A 16,374-nucleotide genomic window follows, 5' to 3' on the forward strand; every position below is an offset into this window, starting at 1 on the left:
TAGTCGTTGTTTCGATCTATATTTTATTGCCTTTTGTTTCTTGCTACTATATGTGGTTTCTTGTACTTCGATTATCTTATTTATCTGTGGTAGCTATTGTTCCCTTTTTTCAGACTGCTTTATTTTGACTTATTCGCTTTCTTTAGTTTCATTTGCATTATGCTTTAAACTGCTTGTGCTTATCTAACCTTTCTCGTTGTGATTTCTCTTGAGCCGAGGGTCTTTCGGAAACAACATCTCTGTCTTCCGAGATAGGGGTATGGTCTGCGTACACTTTACCCTCCCCAGACCTCACATTGTGGGATTTCACTGGGTATGTTGTTGTTGTACAGTTAGAGAAAAAGAGGGAAGAGAAGATGGAGTGGTTGATGTGGTGAAGGGGCTGGCAGTGGCGGTGTGGTTGCTCCGGTTCACCGGAGCCGGGGGGAAAGAGGGGAGAGAGATATGGAAGGGTTGGGTTGGCAGTGAATAATGTGATGATGGGTATTCTACTTTAAATATATATGTAGCTATTAATAGTTAACATATTACTTTTAGCTATAGGATGTAATTAATCTAAATTGTAGTTACTAAATCTAAATATATACTAGAGTTTGTTATGTCATGTAGTTATCCCAAAAAAGAACGGGTCATTTGCAGGCTACTCTTCAAAGGCACCGGTCTTTAATTTTTGTCCCTCAAATCGGTGGTATTTAATTTTTATTCTCATTTACTATCATGAGATCTGGGGTTCGAATTTCAGCTCAGTAAAAAAAAAAAATCGCAAGGTAGAATTTTGTAGCAACGTTAGGCCTCAGGCAGAATTTAAATGCAAAACTCTATCTGCAGGCAGAGTTTTGCATGTGAGGTAGAGTTTTGCAAACTCTATCTGCAAAACTCTACCTTGCGAATCCAAATCTCTGTCTTGAGATTTTTTTTTATTGAGCTGGGACAAAACTTGAGGTATTAAGCGAATGACAAAAATTAAAGACCACCAATTTAAGGGGCAAAAATTAAAGACCAGTGCTTTTGAAGGACAATCCTCACTAAAACAAGAAAAAGAACATCAAAATTCGAAACTCCTCAAATCAAATCTATCTTATTATTAATATTAAATCTCATAAACCCTTTCGAGTTTAGGGTTTTAGCAAAAACATCTCCTATGCTTAGAAATTGAGCTAAAATTGACGGGTATTTTTAATTATGCTCTTAGCATTAAAGAATTAGTCTTCTTAATTTTGATCATTTCTCAAAACATATTTAATAAATAGAGCTAATTTAATAAACTCCACATTATGTTTACTAACTTTTACTCTTTCCTTTCATTTTTACTTGTCCACTTTTAACTTTTCACGCTATTTAAGAAATAGTAAATAAAGTGTGTATTTTACCATGATGCCCATAGTAATTGGTGTATAATGGTATTGGTTTTGAAAAATAATTTAGAATAAGTAATTAATGTTAAGAGTAAAACAAGAAAGAAGAATTTGTCTTATCTTGATATTTGAAAAATGATAAGTAAAAATAAAAATCTATTTTAAAAATAATGAACAGGAAAAAGTAAACGGAGAGAGTACTAAGAGCCTCTTTGGATGGGCTTATGCCCATAAGCTGCAAACAACTTATAAGCTAAAAAAAATAAGGTGGGGTAGTCTAACTTATTTTTTTTTGGCTTATAAGCTATTTTCAGCTTATAAGCTGCTTTAGATAAGCTAAGTCAAATGGGCTCAATTATTTTTTAAGCTTATTTTAAACACAAAATAACTTTAGGCTGGCCAGCCAAACACTCAAAAAAACTTAAAACAGCTTATAAGCAACTTATAGGCCAATGCAAAGGGCTCTAAGTTGACACTTATTGATAGGAAGGGAGTAATAGCATATGAGCCTTTAAATCTTTTCTTTTTTACCAAGATAAATTTAGGAGGGCAAAACCGCCTAAAATGGTGACATAACTCACAACCCCAAATTTCGTGAGACCATCAAAATTCAAAGCTACTGAGATCAAATCCCTTCTTGATAATATTAATCTCATAAACCCTTTGGAGTTTAGGGTTTTAGCAGAAAGAGTTACTATGCTTAGAATTGGAGCTAAGCTCTTTAGAACTGCAAGAATTGGTAGCTCCACCTTGTCTCATTTCAGGTCACCTTCAAGATTCTTATCTTATAGTAACAATAACAACAAAAATGTTAATAGCACTGGTTTCAAGACAAGCCCTGTTGCTCTTCAGATGATTAGTTATGCTCTTTCTCTTGCCCGTGCACAAAAATCAGGTTTTTCTTTTTCTCTATTATCCATTTCTTGAATTGCTGTCTTGCGTTAAATGTGAATTTGCTTTGATTTTTTTCATCTGTCCAAAAATCAGGTTTTTTTCCACTATACCTGTTTCTTGAATTTGTGTCTTGAGTATGTTTTTGTGTTGTAAATATGAATTTGGTTTGATATTTTCATCTGGATCGTAGTGAAAATGAGGTTTTTCTTTTTGTTTTCTTAAGATGTTAATTTCATTTCTTGAGTTTAATTCTGTGTTTTTGTTGGACAAAATATCAGGTCTTTTTTAACTACACCCATATCATGAATTGGTGTCTTGAGTTTTGTTTTTGTGTTGTAAATGTTAATTTGATTTGATTTTATTCTCAAGTCGTAGTTCATTTCTTGAGTTTGATTCTGTGTTTTTGATGGACAAAAAATGTTTGGCTAAAGATGATTGGTTTAAGCAAATGAAGTTAATGGGTCGAAAACGCTCTCTTTTGATAGTTATTTTCTCCTGCACAAAGTTCCTTAACGGGTTAATGATACTCTGCTAGGATAAACGAAGTCTTATCACATGTATTGTCAGCAATACTGGGAAATTCCTAATTTTCCCGTCTAAGTTATGGAAAATTCACTCTACTGCAATAGCTCATTAGCACATTTCATGAATAATCGGTTGGTCTTACTTATTATATGTTGAATCCTCAAAAAAAGGTTCCCAACCCCATCCCTTGAAAAAAAAAGTTACTATATTGGTTCTGGATCATAATATTTTTTAATTTCTGGGTTCTGGATAGATTATTTTTACATATCAACTCAATTTTGTAACACAAATACATGGTTTGAGCCAAAGTTACTTGGTACTGCCGAAACTGTAATCCCCACTGTGGACAGTCCCCGACGATAAACGGAATCTTATGACAGTGTTTTTAGCAATACTGAAGAATACCTACTTCTCTCTTCTAAGTTTTTGAAATTCACTATACGGCAATAGCTCATTAACACATTTCATGAATTATCAGTTGGTCTTATTATTATTATACGTATAGACTAATGAAGGCATCCAGTCATGTCCTTGAGAGGATTCTTTCTAACGGAAAAAATCCCTATTTTTTCAAGTAATCTTTCATGAATGGACATATCTTTTCAATAAGACACGTTAGTTGACTGTCTAAGACAAGAGGGTCGTGAAATTTGTGATCTATGATTTACTACAGTTGTAAATGTGATTTTCTTTGATTTTCCATGTGGTCATAGATGCCCATTCCAAATATTAAGTCTTTTACTTTTCCCATGTCATTGAGTTCGTGTGAGTTTGATTATCTTTTGTAAATGTGAATCTGCTTTGGTTTTCCATGTTAGGCACAGATGCCAAAATCAGTTTTTTTTTTCTTTTCTTTTTTTACTTTTACCAACTCATCAAGTTCGTGTCTTGAGTTTGATTCTCTGTTGTAATTGTGAATTTGCTTTGATTTTCCATGTGGGATTCATAGATGAATCATATGCGCAAGCTCAATTGGTACTTGAGCAATGCCACTCAACTCAGTCGGATGAGAGTGCTAAAGGATTGGTTTTGTTCGCTATGTCTACCTTATTTTCTGAAAGGTCAGTCTTAATTCTGTGGTTGTCTACTTACAATTTTGAATGACATGGAATTCGAAGTTAATTGGTTTATTCTCCTTTCTTTGTGGTATTTTTAGCGGGAATTTTGGTGAAGCCATTGAGAAGCTCCAGAAAATTCAAGAATTGGGCTTGTCATCTTTAGCTGTTAGAGGTAACAACTTGTGGAAATTTTTGGTAGAAACCATAGTTTGAAGTTCCCCTGGTAACAGTTAGGCATATGATTGCAGTTGCCGCCTCTGAAGCACTTGCTGGGCTTTATTTAGAATCGTATCAAGTAAGACTTGTCGAACTGCCGATGTCTGCTTGAACTGATTTTGGTGTATAGTATTATTATTCCATAGGATAACTAAGCAAATATGTCTCCCAATTTAGGATGATTCTTCATCAGCAACTGCAGATATGTGCTTGCAACTGCTGGAAACCATAAGGCTAGGGATTGGTGGTGGTGGATCTGAGCTTTTGGAAGCTCGTGCCAAGGCATTGAAAGGGCTGGTTGAGTTGGTACGTGGTAACGTTGAATCAGGTGAGAGATATAGGGTGTGTTCAGTTGGTTGCAAATATTCACATGTTTGGTTGGTCAATTGTTGGGAAATATATTCTCTAGGAAAACAAGTTCCTTAAAAATGAGAAAAATGACTTTCCCTAATGGAAGTAGGGAAAACAAGTTCCACAAGTGGCATTCCACATCGATTTGTGTCTGCCCCATCCTCCAACATACCTTATCTTCACCCCCACCCCCCTAGCCCCCATCCACACCATCCCACACTCCTACCCCCCGCCCCACCTCCCATAGTATTTGTCTAGATCATATACAAATGCTTTTAGGACAATTTTTTTTGCTTACGTACCGAATAGGGACGGATGCAACATACTAAGTAGGGGTTCAATTGAACCCCTAACTTTTGGTGCGGAGCATAAATTTGTGTGTAAAAATCTATTAACATTACAATAAATAGTAGGCATAAACCCATAACTTTAAAATATAATGGGTTCAATGCTAAAAGTCTTAAAGATTGAACCCTTCGAGTTTAAATCCTGGATCCGCCTTTGGCACCGAACATAAGAAAATAAGTAAGAATCCTACATATTTTCCTGAAAGCCAGATTCCATGGAAAACATTCTCCTTCATATCGAACACACTCATAGTGGTCATGCTTTTCCTCTACTTTCGGTGTTATCCTTTGTTTTAAGGTATTGAAATTGTTTATGTTCATTTCAGCCCAGTCATTCTTTGAAGGAGCTCAGGGTGATAAAGGTTGCTTTGGTAAGGATTTGCCTTGTGAGACATCACGGATGACATAGTTCTACAATGTATTGATATCGTGATGTATAGGCAACGTTGCGCTATCTTATGGTGAATTCTTGCATTGTATGCGGAATTTCCAAATGGCGAGGGAGTTATATCAAAAGGCAATGCAGGACGTATCAGAAAGTAAAGATTTTACTGACTCGCAGTCCTTATCAGCGTGTAATATGAACTTGGAGGAGACTTTGGTTGGAGCTACTTGTGCTCTAGGACAGCTTGAGGCTCACTTGGGGTAAGCCTTCCTTTAAAATATATAGACCTTTAACATAAATAGCCGCCCACCAGAATAATAGCCAACAAATGTATATTTTTGTGTATTAATGTATAATATACATAAAATATACATTTTTGATACATAATAGTGTATATTTTTGTATATTTGGCTAGCGATGTAATTATTTTTGGCCGACCGGCTAAATGTGTAACTTTCCATTAAATATATGGCTTTCCCTTGTATAAACATATAATCCAATATCTTCCCTTATGAACAGATTTTTCTTGTTGTAGGAATTTTGATGATGCTGAAGAATTACTAACTGCAGCATTGAAGAAAGCAGAAGAGCGCTTTGGTTTGATACATCAATTTTTTATTGCATGGATGACAAAGTTATTTGTATGCTTAATGATTTTTATTTTATTTATGCAGGTAATTATCATCCAAAGGTAGGTATCATTTTGACCTGCATAGCTCTCATGTATCGGCATAAGGCAGCCATGGAGCGGTCAAGCTCGCTTTTGATTCAAGAGGTCTGAGACTATTCTCAAAGCAATTGACATATACAAATATCTATACACCACATGCATTTACCTTCTGTTTTACCGTTGCAACATCAGGCCATTAACAATGATTTGCTTTGGGTGAATTCATTTTAAATTTGTGAGAAGATTTTGGGATGCATTTCCTTTCCAAATTTTATAAAATGCATAGTTCAATAGACAAAATTTTGGGTTCTGGGTGATAGGGGGTTTGTTTCTAAGAATTTCTTTTGAAGATTTTGAGAATCTTAATTGACAAATATTGCCACTTCAAGGGCCTGAATCCAAAGGAGTTAATGAGTGACCTAACTATTACAATTCTAATAGTTGAATATGAGAATACTTTCTTTCTTGGGGTCTCTGTCTCTCTTAAAAGGTTTCTTTGAACAATGCAGGGACTCTATAGAAGAGCAATTGAAGTGCTCAAAGCTCCACCCTTGGAAGTAGAAGGTATGAGGAACAATGAAAAAATTTCAGGTTTTCATCATTCAGAAATCAACTAGAGATAGAATAACAACCATCTGAATTTTTTTTACAGGTGTTGAAGCGATTAAGTCGAGAAGGGATATACTTGCCCTTGCAAGAGGTACCCATTGCTTCTAAAATGCAGTAGATCTTATTTATTTCTTATTCACATGTTTTGCAGAACTGTCTGACCTCTTCAAGATATTCTTCTTTTGCCCTTATTACAAGATTTTCTTCTGGATCAAACTTTATATTAGTATCGAAAGCTGTGTATTTAGGATATGATCTATCTTTCCTCAATCTTGCTTCCTTCAGGCATTATTTTTTCTGGGTCTTAATTGAAAGAAACGAGGCTATATATTCATGTTTTCCCAGATCGTTGTGCTTTGAGTGCGTAATGGATGCTTCCCAACTTTTAGTTCCTACTTTTTTCAAGAAGGGATGAACTGCCTAAATAGATTAAAAAGATGAAAAAATATAGTGAAATTCATTAAAGTTCAGCTGCAGTTATATGTGAAAGTTTTGTTTGTATATCAAGGGGTTGACTATAGGTTTAATTTAGCAGTTTGAAAGCCTCTGCTGCAAATCGTTCTGTTGATAAGGGTCGCACATTTTGTGTCAATATGATTGGGCGCTTTCACAGTCCTCTTCCATTGGTTACCGTGTTTTCCTTGCACAGAAGTTATGCCTACTTCGATAAGTATCAATGAGTGACTTGTTAATGTACCCTAGTTATACAGAAAGTGGAAATCTTCCATAGGTGTTATTCCATGCACTCCATACTTACTGGTAATATGCCTGGATTAACTTGTTTGGTTGTGTACAGGTGGTTATGCAGAGACGCTTATCGTGCAACAAAACAGAAAAGCAGAAGGTGAAAAGATGAAGCGGTGGGCTGAAACAGCTTGGACAAATCGCAGATTATCACTTGCTGAGGCACTAGAGCCGTCCGAGTCATCAGGCAAGGTGGTTGTCATAGATACTCGAATAAGCCGGATCCTGTAGTTTCCTTTCTTACATGTTTCCGTGGAAAAGTTATGGTGCAGCATTATGTTCAAAACTCACAAGTATCTATATACTTTTATAGATATAATATGCTCTATATGAGTTGTAATGTTAGAGTTGAGCACTATGTAAGCTTCTAGGTAGTAAGTACCCCTTTGAATGCGTTAAAGAAAAGGTCTAAAATTGTTTTGATTTTGATTTTCTTTAATTGTTGTAGCTGGAACTATTTCTGCACATAAATCCCAGAATAGGTTTCAAAATTTTCTTGAAATATGAATGTATTACTGTTATACATTACTGAGTACATAGCAGACAGGATTGGACCCTGCTCATGAAGAAATTAAATGTATACAAACATTTAGAGAGGAATATCAAGGCCTTTTCCAATTTCTACACCGATCATTTCAAGAATTCCCTTGTTGAGAATCTGAAAAAGGTAGAGAAAAATACACAAAAATCAAAATACAGTACTAAGTAGTAACTTAAACCTTATATTAAAGAGATAAAGATGTGGACATACCAGTTCCACAATGAACGTCCCAATAAGACCAATCATACAAGCTCTAGAGTTCCATATCTCAGCTGTCTTTGTAAAACCAAGAAAGGGTCGGCTCAATTTTGGTACTTCCTTTGGCAACTCCACCTACCCAATATAATAACAAGTTACATTTACACTCTGAAGGTTCCCTCAGAGTACCCTATCACCCAAAATCGGAACAAGAGCATCTAATTGTGAACATGGAATTCATCTTGCTTTTTCGCCAGTAACTTTCTTGAAAAAATAATAAATATTCATTCATCCAGGCTTTCACCTCCCGAAGTAGCAGGGGTTTGGCACTTCCCCCTACATCGTGTATTATTAAAATGATAAGTAGTAACTTTATATGTACATACGTACGTATAATTGGAAGTTTTAGAAATTAGACGGCTATACAAAACCTGCAATCATACTCACAAAGAAGCAGCGTGAGTATGAGTAGACCATCAGTAGTTACTAGAGGGACATGTTTATATTATACTCTGTCCAACTTACTTTATTGAGTGTGCTTGACTAGACACCAAATATAAGAAAAAAGACTTACTTTTGACTGTTCAGGGCAGAACTATCCTTGTACGAGGGAAGTCAATTAACAACCTTTGCCCGAAAATTACACTGTGGAGATAGGACAATTTTTTATGTTTAGTTTTATGTATTTAAATACTAGTATATGTTTAACTCTCTTGCCTTCTTCACATATTTACTTCTTTGCACCCCTCCCCCAATTGAACTAATTACAAAGTTACCTATACCTATAAGAACATCATGTCATTAAGATCAAATGAGACGTTTAAAATTAAAGAATTTTGAAATATAATATTGTGTCGTATTATAAACAGAATAAAAAGAAAAGACCGTGCTATAAATAAAACTGGAAAAAAAAAAGTAAATAGATACTAGTAGGGAACATACTCCAGCAGGAAGCTTTGCAGCCTGAATCTTGAAGACCCTTTTGGTAATTTTCAAACTGGGATTATGTGGCAGAAAGAAATGCTTATTCTGAGAATGATTTGCATTGAGTGTTGTTGAGAGACAGGAAGATGAGAGTGCAGGTGAAGTAGTAGCCATTGTTATTAACAGAGAGAAGTTGCAGTTGCAAATGAACCCATAGTATTCTTGTTTTCTGTTACCTTATCAACAAAAATTTTGTGGTCTCCAAATTTTGGTGAGTGTTGAATTACTTTCTATGAGTAATTGGGTCCCACTCCCACATAAGTGCGTGTCAAGTTTGGCACCTCATATTTTAATTTCTCAAGCATTATTGGTTCGGTTGATTATTGTTTTAAAAACACAAGCTAAGAGTTTTTCTGCGCACCCCCATGTATTTAGATATTTTAAACAATTGATGCGGGTAAGGTTTTACCAAACTAGACCAGTTCGGGATACCGGGCCCAACTGCTCTCCCGTCTCACATCTGAATTGGGACCGACTCGGTTCGGGGTGTTCTGCCCCATTTGTCATCCTAATAATGTATAGTTAAGTGATTCTTCTGATACAAACAAAAGTAACATAACTTTATTAGGTATTATTTGAATGGCCGATTGAGTAATGAACCGGATAAATCTAAATATATAGATTTGAACTCAGAAAACTTGTGAGAGTTACATAAAATGATATTGGATTAATACTTGAGCCAAAATGTTTCGGGATGTCAAATATAACTTTTTGTAATACAAATTTGACTGATGGAGTATAAGTTTACCCCAAAAATAAGATCATCTAATTATATACTATAGTCTATAGAGTATATTTTGTTTTACTTCATCTCTACTACCCTTGAAAAATAAATACATGAACTTTCTTCTATTTTTATCTTTGTATTTTGTTTACTTCATCTCTACTACCCTTGAAAGATAAATACATGAGCTTTCTTCTATTTTTATCTTTGTATTTTGTTTTCTTTCTCTACCATTTCTAAATTAAGAAAAAATAAGGAATATTTGATGCAGACAAAATCGAAGATTATTCACTTGGATAGTGAACTCTGTTAAAAGTTAAAACCCTCTTCCAAATTTGAGTGCTTTTTATGATTTCACGAATCACGATTGAATTTAAGAAGACAAGAATGGAACTCGTAACATCTGCTGTAAGGGCCACATAACATTATTGTTTAATCCAATTATCATTAAGAATCTTTATAAATTGAAACTCGTTATTTTTTTTTGAAAAGAAAGCTTTATTGGTCAATAGACAAACAAGTACGTATGTCCTACACTACTGCTGAGACTTAGGGATCCCTCTGTCCCAATTCAAAGCAATAACAAATAGGTATACACTATCTATCTACGTATGTTGATATAAACTCTATATCCACCGTCTTCCATGCCTACATTCCTTCCTCCTTCAGAGACTACTCGTTAACTTTTTGCACAAAAGAAAATTCATTAGAGAAATACTTATCCGCACGGAATATTTTCACCAAATTAATATAATTTATCATAATTAAGTGATTAATAAAGTGAAAACATATATTAGTTAACTACAATTAACTGATAAGCATCTAGTCTTAGCTACATACTCATTGACTTGGTGTAATCACTCGATATGTAAATTGATTACATAAATAGTTATTTTTTAAAGAGTAATTTACTTGGTAGTATTAGGCAGAAAAAACATGTGCTTGGGCGTACATCATCACATATGCTAAAGAAAATTGACAAAAGTCAAATAAATCAACAAAAAATCGATAAAACCGATAAAGACCAAAGTGATGGAAAACTGTCTAATTAAAAAACCACCTTATTTAATTGTTTTTTTTTATGAAAAAAAAATCGATTCAAATGGAATCATGGACACCCTTGCTCCTACCATATTTAATTAAGAAATATAAAGATTATTTGATGCAGACAAAAATCGAAAAATTATTCTTTCAATTCGATAGTGAACTCTTAAAACCCTCTTCCAATTTCAGTGGTTGCCATGATTTCACGATCGAATTTAAAAGACAAGAATGGACCACGTGGCTACTTCTACAGCTACAACCGCTATAAAAGCTCACGTTGCCCTTCTTCCCATGCATGCATATCTTTAATAGACTATATTTTTTTTTAAGAAATAAAAAAAGAAATCCTTATCTAATATGAGTTTATTTTCAGTTGAAGTTGTTTATCACATAAGTTATTAAACTTTATATTCTGGTTATGAGAGTAATTCATGTGCTTTATGTAAAAGTTTTGAGAATGAAGAGTTGTCAAATTAATATAATTTTAGAAAAAGACATAAGACAATAATTATGTCTTATATATTCAAATACAACAGGAAATGTACATCTGAATCAAAACAGAAAACTTATTTCCCATTTTTTGTTGTTTTGAATCGATTTTTGATTAAAGACAGTACCTTACTCAATACAAGATTTTAAATAAAATATTGTTGAAGGTAATTCTACAAGAGTGTGTATACTATGCTTAGTGTAAAAATTATGCTGCAAGCTTGTAAGATTTATAAACGGTAACACACTTTTTACTTTATTGTACTAAAGTTACTAAATTATTTTTTAACAAAATAATGACTCAAGTTAAATTACCTAAGTATCACCGAAGTCGCTAAACTATTATTCATAAAAAAAATTTACTCAACTTTTCTAAATATCACAACAAGTAATTAGGAGAAAACAAAAGAGACAATTGCGTAATACTTAGGTAGAATTGAATGACTTTTTATTTATAAAAAAATTGTTCAGTGACTTATTGTGATTTTTAGCTACACTTAGGGAAAACGCATGATGAGAAATAAGTTCTCATTGAAACGTTCAGAAACTTCTTAATTTTTCCGTGTGAAACACTATTATTTTTTATTTTCACACCGATTCAATCAAAATATCTGCGAGAATAGACACTAAACATTTTTCATGGGAAATTTAAATGAAAAAATAGTAATTATTTTAGTAGTGTTTAATGCTTTAATACAATATATAAAATAAAACTTTAGTAACCATCTAATCAATCAACCAAAAAATTAAATGATCTCATCATGCTATAGGAAAACACTGATAAATATAGGTGGAGAAAATAATAGTCGTTAAATAAGTGTTGCTAAAGCTTCGCTATTAGCAGAGAGACATCTCTCTTTTATGCGATTCAATGTCAACAGCAGTAGAACAGTGACAATAATCTTGATCCTCACCTAAACTTCTAGCTAGTAGTTTCTAAAGCTATGCTGATCGCACTCTTAGAAAATGCTATCAGGTGCATGGTGGATCCTCCAAAAATAGTGCATTTTTAAAAGATCGATACAGGTGCAACAACATTTTGGAGAATCCAAGCTATGTAGGTTAAAAAAGCAATCAACGACAACAACATAAAGTTAACAAACAACATTTTTGGAGCTGACAACATTAGACATCAGTGTCCTCTTGTTTATTCCTTTTATGTTTATTAACGTTAGATATGAAATTGATGTCCCCTTGAGGAATATTGAAGACAGAGCAATATTGATGAAGTTGGAAATCACACAAGTCATCCATTGTCAATACAGTCACTGGACTTGAAGGGCCATAATAATAACCTCCACATGTCACGAACTCTTGAAATTCCTCAATCAAGAATTGTTTATTCATCATTTTTTGACACTTGCTTAGATCATCCTAGATAAGAAAAGAAAAGGCACAAGATAAAAGGGCCATCGTACGTTTAGTTAATGTGAAATCAATGGAACAGTACCAAAGTTCTTAGTATAGTATAATACTCCATCCATTCCAATTTATGTTTCACAATTACTATTGGAAGAGCCAAAACTGATTTTCCTTGATCAACGTTTTTGTAAATACTTTGTTAAATATTTTGAATTGTTAACTATTACTGACCTAAAGCTCTGAATATGCAAATTTTATTTCAAAAAATTGAAGATTCTATATTTTGAATTGTTAACTATTACTGACCTAAAGCTCTGAATATGTAAATTTTATTTCAAAAAATTGAAGATTCTATATTCAAATTCTCATAAAAAATAAGTTAGTTTGACCCCCGGAAAATGTTACATAAATTGAAATGGAAGGAATATAATTAATTTATAAAAAAAAAAGAAAACAAAAAAGGTTGTGTAAATATTTACCTTTTGATCTTGAGGGATGAGTCCAGTAAAATGATTGAAGCAAGAGTCATCTATTAACGGAGACATATATTCGGAAATGCAGTTAACAGCAGATTGTGCAATGACACTAGGCCTGAACTCCAAGAATTTAGCATCTGCCAACATGTATAGTGGTTAATTAATCAACACTAGGTGAATTCAAATATTCGAATCAAATTTGGTTCTACAATTAAATTACACTGTCAACGCATATAAGTTAAATTTCTTCTTAAATAGGGGAAATAGATAAAGTTTTTTTAAAGTGTTTTTGTACCTAAAAGAATTCCAAGAAGTAGCTCATTGACACGTGAAGTAAAATCTTGAAGAACAGATAATTTGAGAGAATTGATACTCCATTGAAGCAATTCAACGTATGAATATGGTGTTGTAGAATTTAATTTCCATCCTAAAGCCTCCAACAATGTCAATTCCATATGTTGGATCATTGTTGATTCAAACAAATGTTCAATACCGTCCATCTGCGATCATCCTACCAACTGTTAATTATCTATCAATAATAATAACACTGAAATTACAATAACTATCCTAAATATACAAGCACACTAGAAAAATAAAAATAAGTACTACTCACTCCGTCCCAATTTATGTGGCAACTTTCGCTTTTCGAGAGTTAAGTTGACTAACCTTTTGACGCTAAATTGGATTAGATCAACTCAATATCTTAAAATTAAAATTTAGATATTCAAAAGTTATAAGAAAAGTACTTTAATTTGCAATTCTTCATGTCAATAACATGAAGAAATTACAACAATATTTTTAAATTAAAATTTAGATATTCAAAAGTTATAAGAAAAGTACTTTAATTTGCATTCTTCATGTCAATAACATGAAGAAATTACAACATAAAATATTGATCAAGGTTTACATAGTCTGAATCTCAAAAACAAAAGTGCCACATAAATTGTGACGGAAAAAAAATACTACAAAATAGACCATCCAGATTAAAAGCAAAAAAAAGTAAGTGACTACTCACCTGCAATTTGAGCAATTGAGGGGGGCTTGTTTCATGGAATTTAGAAGCCACGGACAAACATGCAATTGAGAGTAACTCAAACATCCAGTATCTCCATCCCTACAAATTTAGTTTTCCATAATATAAAAATATGGCCAACTGACTAAATTTTTTTCTTTAATTTTTGTAAAAATATTTATAAAATTTTTTTATATTTAATTAATATTCTTGCCTGGCATTTGTTTAAAGAGATAAACCGATCAAGGTAACTTGCAGCACCAAATACAGTTCCAAATGAGAGATTCCATCGCCTTTGAGACTTTACATGTATATCATTAAAGAAAAGAAAAAAAAAACATTAGGAGGAAAAAAAACACCAAAAAGTAGTTATGCAAGAAATATCAGAAAATAGAACCATGAAGGCCTGATGCAAACTAACCGCCACGAAATCCATTAATCTTGTACGTTATAGGTTCAAAACTTGGTATTTTTTTTAAAAAATTTTAGTAATTTTCCACAAACATATTATAAATTCCATATAAATAATTACAGAATTTAGATTAACCCTTAAGAACTCCATGAAGCCATGATGCAAACTAACCCCCACGAAATCCATAACGCGTTTACAGTTATAGGTTCAAAACTTTTTATTTTTTTTATTTTTAAAAGTAATAATTTTTCAGAGACATATTTTAAATTCCATATTAAAAATTTCATCGGAAATAGATTAACCCTTTAGCACTACACTTGGTGGCGGTTTGGTGGAGCTATGTATGGTGAAGGGGATTCAATTAAATCACCTCAGCCGGAATATTGTACCGTATATATATAATTTGTTGAATTCCCTATATATATGTATAAAATTCTTTTAGTGTAGTATCTATTGAAAATCCCTGATTAGAATTTCCGATTCCATCACTGACTATACTGTATCTATCTCTGTCTATACGTGAGATATATGTTCCATAAAAGGAGAAGATGAAGTTACCTTAATAAGCCAGTGAATAGCTTTGAACCTAGCATTTTCAATAAAACAGTTCTCTTTTATGCGCTTCACATAACCTTCTTTAGGCATGTAACTCATCTCCTTGTCTAATAAAATCCCAAAAGCTTGTTCACATTCTACTTTGATTGAGTTAGAAAACCTAGAATTTCCAACATCATTGTTGATCTCATTATTTGAATGCATGTGATCATCTCCAGTAGGGCTCATGAGCCAAACTTCATCACAAAGCAAACTCTTCATATTTTGTTGTTGGACTAAAAAGGGTATAATCTTTAAATTCCAAGAATGACAACAATGTAGAAATGCAGGACTTATTTCTGCATGTCAGTGGAGAAACTGGGTACAAATGGTTTGAAAAGAGGACAAAGGCAAATGATCACTACATGATAGATATAGCCTGCAAAACCATAAAGCGGTTTATAAATTTGTCCTTTTTAGTGTTTTGTGTCATGCACAAAAACCTTATGGAAAGCTTTAATATATATAGTAATTGTAGTAGTAAAATTACTACACACGTAGTAAAGAGTCACACGGAGTGCTATATACAGGCTGGCTAGGCAAGTTATAGCAACTTGAATTTAATTTTTATGCGCTGAAAAATATATATATATATATATATATATATATATATATATATATATATATATATATATATATATATATATAGTTGATGGGAATTGAACCTAGGGATGTTGGAGACAATTTTAAATATCCTGACCACTTGAGCTAACTTTTTGCATATGCTTAGCGTGTTCAAAAGTTATATATGTACATAAACACAGAAAATTCATCATATATATACATAGTAATTTTTTGCCGAGGGTATTCGAGTGAACACCCTCAGCTTCACTTAAATCCGCCCCTGTATATATATACACACAACTAATTCCACGGTAAACATTAGTACCCTGTACTAATCAGTACTATTTCTGTTTCAAAATATGTGTCACCTTAGCAAAAAATAAAATAAAATTGTCTCGTAATAAGGAGGAATTCAAGACACAGATTGACAAGTGTTTCCAACTATGCCCTCAGCATTAAAGAAGTCGTCCTCTTTATAATATTACCCATTTCTCAAAAATCATCTAATAAATAGGGATAATTTATTAAACTTCACATTGTATTTATTGATTTCTTAATGAGCGTGATTTTTTACACTTATTTTGGGACGGAGGGAGTATCAAAATGATTGATTTTTTAGGCCTGAACACACAGATAAAGAAATTCACTTACTCATAAAAATTAGGAGTGACTGACTACAATACCCTTAATTATGATTTTATTTTATTTTTAGGTTAACATAATTATCATGGGGATCAAGAATGTGTCAACAACAAATTTAGGAAAAAGAATTAAATACCTTCTTGATTTTGTGAAACGTCAATTGTTTTGGATCAACTTT

General features: G+C 33.0%; 3 protein-coding genes across 3 annotated transcripts; 1 reads left to right on the forward strand and 2 right to left on the reverse strand.

Moving 5' to 3' along the window:
* The first annotated feature begins 1,876 nt into the window (after nucleotides 1-1,876).
* On the forward strand, nucleotides 1,877-7,677 carry LOC132630408 (uncharacterized). Its single transcript, XM_060345989.1, has 12 exons — nucleotides 1,877-2,250; nucleotides 3,724-3,835; nucleotides 3,931-4,004; nucleotides 4,081-4,127; nucleotides 4,226-4,376; nucleotides 5,073-5,117; nucleotides 5,187-5,391; nucleotides 5,667-5,728; nucleotides 5,806-5,906; nucleotides 6,311-6,365; nucleotides 6,454-6,501; nucleotides 7,207-7,677. The coding sequence occupies exons 1-12, from the start codon at nucleotides 2,052-2,054 to the stop codon at nucleotides 7,383-7,385; spliced, it is 1,278 nt and encodes a 425-aa protein (XP_060201972.1). The 5' UTR covers nucleotides 1,877-2,051; the 3' UTR covers nucleotides 7,386-7,677.
* Nucleotides 7,634-9,064, reverse strand: LOC132630409 (light-harvesting complex-like protein OHP1, chloroplastic). Its single transcript, XM_060345990.1, has 3 exons — nucleotides 8,836-9,064; nucleotides 7,906-8,028; nucleotides 7,634-7,812 (listed from the first exon to the last, which is right to left on the reverse strand). Exons 1-3 carry the CDS (start codon nucleotides 8,989-8,991, stop codon nucleotides 7,744-7,746), a joined length of 348 nt encoding a protein of 115 aa, XP_060201973.1. The 5' UTR covers nucleotides 8,992-9,064; the 3' UTR covers nucleotides 7,634-7,743.
* Nucleotides 9,065-11,927: 2,863 nt separating this feature from the next.
* LOC132633738 (putative cyclin-D7-1) lies at nucleotides 11,928-15,392 on the reverse strand. The gene is made up of 6 exons (XM_060350229.1): nucleotides 14,955-15,392; nucleotides 14,199-14,285; nucleotides 13,988-14,086; nucleotides 13,268-13,472; nucleotides 12,976-13,109; nucleotides 11,928-12,508 (listed from the first exon to the last, which is right to left on the reverse strand). Exons 1-6 carry the CDS (start codon nucleotides 15,210-15,212, stop codon nucleotides 12,260-12,262), a joined length of 1,032 nt encoding a protein of 343 aa, XP_060206212.1. The 5' UTR covers nucleotides 15,213-15,392; the 3' UTR covers nucleotides 11,928-12,259.
* Between the last annotated feature and the right edge of the window lie 982 nt (nucleotides 15,393-16,374).

Source organism: Lycium barbarum, chromosome 3 (assembly GCF_019175385.1).
Source record: "Lycium barbarum isolate Lr01 chromosome 3, ASM1917538v2, whole genome shotgun sequence".
Classification (NCBI taxonomy): Eukaryota; Viridiplantae; Streptophyta; class Magnoliopsida; order Solanales; family Solanaceae; genus Lycium; species Lycium barbarum.